This window comes from Pinus tabuliformis, chromosome J, assembly GCF_031772625.1.
Source record: "Pinus tabuliformis cultivar Carrire ecotype Pingquan chromosome J, CPIR1, whole genome shotgun sequence".
Taxonomy (NCBI): Eukaryota; Viridiplantae; Streptophyta; class Pinopsida; order Pinales; family Pinaceae; genus Pinus; species Pinus tabuliformis.
In genome coordinates this window covers 781016841-781024287 of record NC_142295.1, presented here as the reverse complement: position 1 = coordinate 781024287, position 7447 = coordinate 781016841, and the positions used below count along the sequence as shown (strand labels likewise).

At 37.9% G+C, this 7447-nt stretch overlaps 1 protein-coding gene across 1 annotated transcript; it reads right to left on the bottom strand.

Moving 5' to 3' along the window:
* Window positions 1-5977: 5977 nt before the first annotated feature.
* On the bottom strand, window positions 5978-7047 carry LOC149229038 (uncharacterized). Its single transcript, XM_089380941.1, has 2 exons — window positions 6234-7047; window positions 5978-6099 (listed from the first exon to the last, which is right to left on the bottom strand). Exons 1-2 carry the CDS (start codon window positions 7045-7047, stop codon window positions 5978-5980), a joined length of 936 nt encoding a protein of 311 aa, XP_089237067.1.
* Between the last annotated feature and the right edge of the window lie 400 nt (window positions 7048-7447).

The following is a 7447-nucleotide window of genomic DNA, read 5'->3' as shown; positions in this document are numbered from 1 at the left end:
GCAGCTCCCTCGAAGCTAAAAATAGATGAAAATTTTTGTTGTAAAATACTGTAATTTCAAAGTCAATCTAGGCCATTCATTAGGTGGATGACCTGACAGTACAAGTTATCTTAATTTATGGTTTTTTCCCTACAAGGAAACCCTCATTTTATATGAGGGAATTGTATTATGGCTGTGTATGATTATTCTGAGCGAGAGAGAGAGAGAGAGAAAGAGGAGGATGTGTTAAAGCGAACAGGAAATTGCAACGGATCTATTGTAGGTTGTATCTCTTCATTTTGCTGGATAGTATAAAAGGAAGGACTGGTGGTTTCTCCAAGGATGTAGCCCAAATTGGGTGAACCATGTATATATGTGTCTCTCTTGTTTTATGTGTTTCTATATTTGTGTTTCCAAAATATTTCGTGTATTTCATTGATCCGTTAACTAATTTCTAACACTTTGGGCCCAATGAAGCTACATTAGATAGTGTTAATCAGATGCAAGGTATTTATCCTTCATCATTTTCAAGTGAAGGCAAATGAGTTTTGGTATATGTACAAATTTATGTATGGTTTTTATTGTAAATACCACAATGAGTTATGTTATAATGTTGCAATAAGAGATATGGGTGTCATGTTTTTATATTGTCATGTTGGTTTTTATTTTGGTTAGGTTGATTATTTTAAATATTGCATCGAGCTAAGTTATAAAGCTCCATGGGAAGTATGTTTTGGTTTTCAGTGGATTTGCTAGTTGTAGGTGTCATTGAACATCGAGGATGATGTTCCCCTAAGGGGGACGGGTTTGTAATAGCCCCATGTTAAAAGTTAATGTAATAAACTTAATAAATGAAAATTAAGACCAAGGTCATGGGACGCATATTCCAAGCTAAATGTTGGGAAAAATATTCTAGTGGGTGTTCATTTGGTTTATTATGGCTAAGTGAAATAAAAAAAGACAATGAAAATGACATGAAAAGGAAAAGAGACATTAATTGATGTTTTATTTATGAAAATAAATGAAAATATGAAAAAATGAATATGAAAGGTCACAAGTTGCATGTGGGGAGGAAATTGAAGGAAAATTGAAGAAAATAGAGGCCTCAATAATAAAAAGGATTTTGAGAATCAATTCACATGTTTTGTCAGTTCATTTTTGGAGCTCTCTCTCTCGATTATCTCTCTCATACTCTTGTACACCTAGAGCATTATTGGAGCACTCTCGCATTTGAGGAAGGAAGGAAAAGGAAGGACAAGGAAGCAAAGGGAAGCAAAGATCAAGCAAGGAAGAGTTGGGTCAAGTGGCTACAACGGGATTACTTATAGGAATCAAGTTGCACGTGTGATTTCCTTTCTAGTTTGGCATGTATGGTACATGCATGTGTGTATTTAGTTCTCTTGTTGTCATTCGCATGGGTTTTGCTCGGTGTGATAGTGGTTTTAACTTTTCCTTCCCATTTTTGGATAGCCATGGTGTGATGGGGTTCTTTCATTTGGTTTATCTTTGGATTTTTGGATGGTTTTGGGACTTGGTGAGGTGGTCTCAAGAAATTTGCCAATGGCTTAGGAATCCCTTGAACGGTCATGGTAGGATACACACTAAGGCATGAGAGTGGAGACGGGAAAATTCCTCAAGGTATTGGTGAAGAAGTTTAGAGGCATCCAAGCTTGTTTAGGGCCTAGTGATCCCTTGATCGGTAATGACAAGATTGTGGTAAATCCTTGTAGTGTGTGTTTCTTTCCTTGGGCCTAGGAATCGCTTGACCAGTAGTGGAGGGATACACAGTGAAACTTACTTGTATAGATGAGGGTTTTCGGCCTAGAAATCCCTTGACTAGTAATGGTGGGATATTCGGCAAAGCCTGAGGAAGCCATGGTTGAATTTTGTTGTGAGTCCCACATTCATGCTTGACATATGGCATGGGGGTGATTGGATGAAAGAAAGATTTGATTTATCCCAATCTATAGCCGGGTAGTACGTGGAAGTCCCTAAATTGGTTGGCTTTTGCATGAGTATTTCTACTTATTATTATGTGGCTTTTATGGTTGTTCTATCATTATTATTATTCTAGTTATAAGCATGGTTTTATGACAGACTTTAGTTATGGCTCTCATCATGTTTTGATTAGTAAATGAATGGTTAATGAATGCATGACCTCTTAGATGACATTTTAGCTATTGAGAGAAGGCATCGTACCTTCATGACAAATCTCAAATAAGTATGAGACCCCTATGTTTAGATATGCATTCATGACTTATAGATTACATGTTCTCAATGTGTTTGAAAAATGTTTGTCATGGTTAGGATGGTTCAGGTTAAGTCCTTGATAATGTTTTTAATTAAAGGCTTTGTATTTATGTCATTTATCATTTCTGAGAGTTTCATTAAGTTCTATCTAGAGGTCTAGATCCTAGCCCTAAAAAAGTCGTTGAGATCACAAGGTCGCTCGCACAAAACTACGCAATTTAGTATACAGTCACTAAGAAGTCGGCTTATGGGAGTGACCGGAGGGTTACATTCATTGGCTTGCCTTGTCATGGGAGTCATTGGGAGTCCAGATCATTAAAAATTCAAGTTAACTCATGGATTGGGAACCTGGACTTGTTGGTTAGCTCCTGGGGGTCCTGTAGTTCTCAAGAGTGGTCAATCAAGTTTTAGTTGAACGATTCCACTTCTTTAATTGTACCTAGGAGTTTGAGTCATATCATAGTAACTCTTCATCACATATTTACCCCGGTGGACCGATTAACTTGGATAAGTGTGGTAAGATGTTGTTGCATACACTGGAAAAGAGAGAGGGTTTACTGCAATGCAATGAATGGGTATTAGGATAATCATATCAAAAATTTATATGGAAGTAGTTGCCTTTTTTGAAATAAAGTGTTTCAATATTGTTAGAACTCCCGCTTTGGTTGATGATACAGTCACACCCATTCCCATGACCATTTCTTGGCAAATTCCCCAGTATTTCTTAGTTGGTGCTTCACAAGTTTTCTTCTTTATAGGGCAACTAGAGTTTTTCTATGATCAGTCTCCTGATGTAGTGCGTAGTTTGTGTAATGTTATTTTTCTTCTTACAAGAACATTAAAATTTTATTTAAGCACCTTAATTGTTACCATGGTCATTTCTGTCACCACTAAAGGACGATCATAAGGATGAATACTTGCCAATCTCAATGAAAGCCATCTAGACTACTAATTTTAGCTTTTAGCTTCCCTTCGCTTTCTGAACATGTTGGTATACATAGATACCAGTACACAGAAGGCCAACTAGGGATGAATTCCAAATTATGTGTGATGTGTTACAGTTATCCATGAGTCATTTATCTTTATTTAAGTGATTACATAATTTTCTTTAACATTATATTGACCTGTAAAATGTTTATTTAATGTGATTAACATTTTATCAATGTTACAATGTTAGATATAGTGGTGATAATACTATTTTTTCATTAATATTGATCATGGCATTTTCTTATATCTTTACTATCAGGTTCTATTTTCAAATAGAAAAAAAAAAAATTAACTTAAGTTGAAAACATTGGATATATCTAGATCCAATGTTAGGTTGTACTAACTGGATCTTTTCATAAATTAAATGAATTGTGGGATAATAGAAGTGTAAGGTTCAGTAGAGACCAAAGAGAAATTAAGAGTTCTTTGACCTGAATTCAGTGGAAAACAATAAAATTAACAACAGCCAAAATAGGGCACTCTAGATAACGAATCTTATTTATCACAGTTTTTGTTGATTAATTCAAATATTTAGAAAAATAAAGGAAAGAAATAACAACATTTAAACAAATAGATAGAAGAACCACATCACCATTTAACACACCACGTGAATCTTGCGAAAGGTCCATGTAATATTGATTCTCGAGTACTTCAAAATTACAATATGAAGAAGGAAATTACATTCGGAAATCAACCCTTGATACTTCAAACAACGAAGTATTAATAATAAAAATTACAATAATGCTTTACAAAATCGTTGTCAAATCTTTACTATCAGGTTCTATTTTCAAATAGAACCTGATAGTAAAGATACTTCAAACAACGAAGTACTAATAATAAAAATTACAATAATGCTTTACAAAATCGTTGTCAAATCTTTACTATCAGGTTCTATTTACTTCAGGTTCTATCGCGTTGAATCGATATTAATTTGCGTTGCCCACTATATTTAACGAACGTTTTTGCTAAAACAATTGTTCTATCCAAAGTTTAATTTTAGAGGTCTTATTGCCGAGTTACAGAATATGCAATTGGCAAATAGGTTTTATCTAAATTATGTATTTGCTTTAAGATTTGGCTCTGTTAAGTTTATCCAAAGTTTTTACTGTTCATGGTGAAGCGCATGAGGTGGGAATGGTATTTCAGCATTTATCCAAAGTATGGATTCCCTTTGTAATTTTTATACAAGTCTTAGTACCTTTATCCAAAGTTTTTGATACTCATGCCACTTGCCATATTTGGTACCACCTGTCAGTGTTTCACCACCTACCAGTGTTTCACTTCAGAGGTGTTTCACTTCAATGGTATGGTAAAAGATAGTCGACGCAGAAGGCTCAAGAAGAAACTAGGGCCAATGCTTCACTATTTCGTCCTCGTTTCGTTGCCGCCTGCCCAGAGGAACATGGAGTCTGCAAGATTTCAATTCCAGCCTTTGGACGTGCTCTGTTGCTGCAATTATCCCCTGCCAACAGCTCCCGCCACCTACGACCTCTAGCTTCCACTGCAAAGACATTGGTTCTGCAAAGAGAGCGCTCGCTGTTGAGCAGGTCATAAATGATGCCTTGCCTGTACTTGAAGAAATAAGAAAGATCTATGTCAGTGGGCTTCTGCAAAATAAACATGTACAACATTTGACTATCGGGTTGTGGCGCAAAACTGCCGGTTTGCCTGAGAGAAGCTCAGGTATGAAGAGCATGAAAACCCCAAAGGAGAATTTGTCAAGATTTGGAATCATGAGACCATGAGCAAGATATTCGAGTGCCATATATCCCTTCCCATATTTATAGCAAAGAAACTCAAGAATGAAGAAGCCAAATCGCTTCCCATCTTTATAGCAAAGAAACTCAAGAAGTCAGTTCTTTGTCCATTGATTTACGTAGCGCATGAAGACAGCGAATCCATCAAACACTTCTGTTCTCCATTGATTTACGCAGTGCATGAAGAGAGCGAATCCATCAAATACTATTAGATCTTTGCCCAAAATTCAAGTATAACGTTGGCTATTCCAAGAGCAATTATGTCAAACACTTCTGTTGGATAGTTGCCCAAAATTCAAGTATAACGCAGGCTATACCAAGCACTAGTTGCTCAAAATTCAGGTATAATGCGGACTATGCCAGGCACCAGACAAAGTAGGTCTAAAGCCCGTTATTCCAATTCTGCCAACTCCATCAAGAAGGGGAAAAACAAGTGGGTAAGCATATGATTTACTATTGAATACTAAGTATGCATTTTCTCCCTAAATTTTTTTTTAGAGAGAAAAACCATAATAGATTATATTAAGGAAATATAAAGATCTGTATACATGATCGAAATCTGTGAGAATCAGCTGGAAGAAACATACAGCTGATCAGATAGTCAGATAGAGTGACTGATGAGACAGCATATAAACCTATTGTTACTATCATGAGAAAGCCAGCAAAAAAGCGGGAGCAAGCCACCCTGAGCAGAAATGTGTGAACATAAAAGCATGAGGATCCATCATCATGACAATCAGTGGCGCTTCATGAAAGAAGCAGACCTTTTCCAAAAAAGATTTAGAGAGAGAGAAACAAAAACCTCCACATATAACGCTTCATGGGGATGAAGCGAGACCGCCATTGAAAGATTTTTGTACCATAGGAACTGAACAACAAGCCTAAATCTGTAAAAACACCCACATTGTGTGTAGCAGGTCCAAAAAGATGAATATAGAAGCAGAGCTAGACTTGAGTTTAATCTGTGGGGGGGCAGATGGCCTGTGATTGAGATCAGGATAGAATCAAGGGGCATCCTGGAGTTCTGGAAAATGCAGGCATTTCGCCATTTCCATAGGAACCAACAGGTGAGGATAAACAGTGAACGCCAGGAAGGATTCTTCGCGCTCCACCAATTGAAAGCATCCTGTACAGATGAAAAAACTTGATGAGGAAAGCCATAAATCAAAGATAATTCATACCAGATTGTTGAAGATGAGGCGCAGTTGAAGAACATGTGCGAGTTGGATTCAGCTTCCGAAAGGCACATTTGGCATCTACCCGGACCCTGCCATCCCTTTCTTTGAAGAACCTCCCAGGTGAGGTTCCTGTCTGAGAAGAGAAGCCATGAGAAGAGAATCATCTTGAGCGGACAGGAAGCTTTCCAAAATTTGAGTGGAAAGATAGGGGAGGAGGGCGACTGGCCAGATAGGACTGCTGCATAAATATCTCTGACGCCGATAGGCTGAGATGATTTCTGAAGAGACCAGATAAGTTCATCCTTGGATCCCGATTGAGTGAAGCCTTTGCTAGAAAACCTGTTGATAGCCGCTGACCATAAAGGACGAAGAGAGTGGGGCATAGATAATTCAGCCGCATCCTTCCATACGGGGGTCTGAGATAACCACGATTTTATTAATTTGTTCCATGTGAAAAAGCCCCTCGAGAAAAAGAAAGATATCAGAGCAGTGGGGATCATCGATTCCAGATTGAGCACAGTTGAGTCAATGCCAATAAAAATGCTAGATCCCGAGCAAAATTTCCATCTTAAATTCATGAAGAATAGAGACTGTATCTTTCTGAAACTTTGCCATATGGGGGAGCCTCTTCTGATGCCTAGAGAGCGTCTTCTGAACCAAAAAACCATGCTTTTTCCTTTGAGGTATCTTTGATTAATGATAGTACTCCATTGACATTTCCCATAAATGCCTCTGAGAAGGGATTTGCATAGAAGTGCTTTGCCGAAAGTTGGCATGTGCAGAAGGCCCCATCCGCCCAACTTCTTCGGCCTTGAAATGGAATCCCACTTTACCAGATGGATCTTGGACTGTTGAGATCTACCGCCCCATAAAAAGGTGGCTGCCAGAGAAGCCATTTTACTTGAAATGGATGCAGGAAGAAGGAAGAGATGACCCCAATAAACCGCCAGTTGTGAAAGAACGGACTAGACCAAAATATATCTGCCTGCCAGGGATAAAAAACGCATCTCCCAGCACGATATTTTATTATAAAAGCGCTCGATCAGCCACTGCCAATCCCGTGCGCGATAACCTTTTGCTTTTAAGTGGAATCCAAGATATTTAAACCCATCCTTTATCAGAGCGAGTTTTATGCCAAAAAGAGCAGCAATCCATTGAGCTAAGTCTGGATTTGAATCATTATGATACAACGTGGACTTGTCTTTGTTGATAGAGAGGCCCGATGCGGATTGAAATTTCTAGAATATCGCATTAAGGGAGATCCATGATGATTTACATAACATCGCGAAAAGGAGA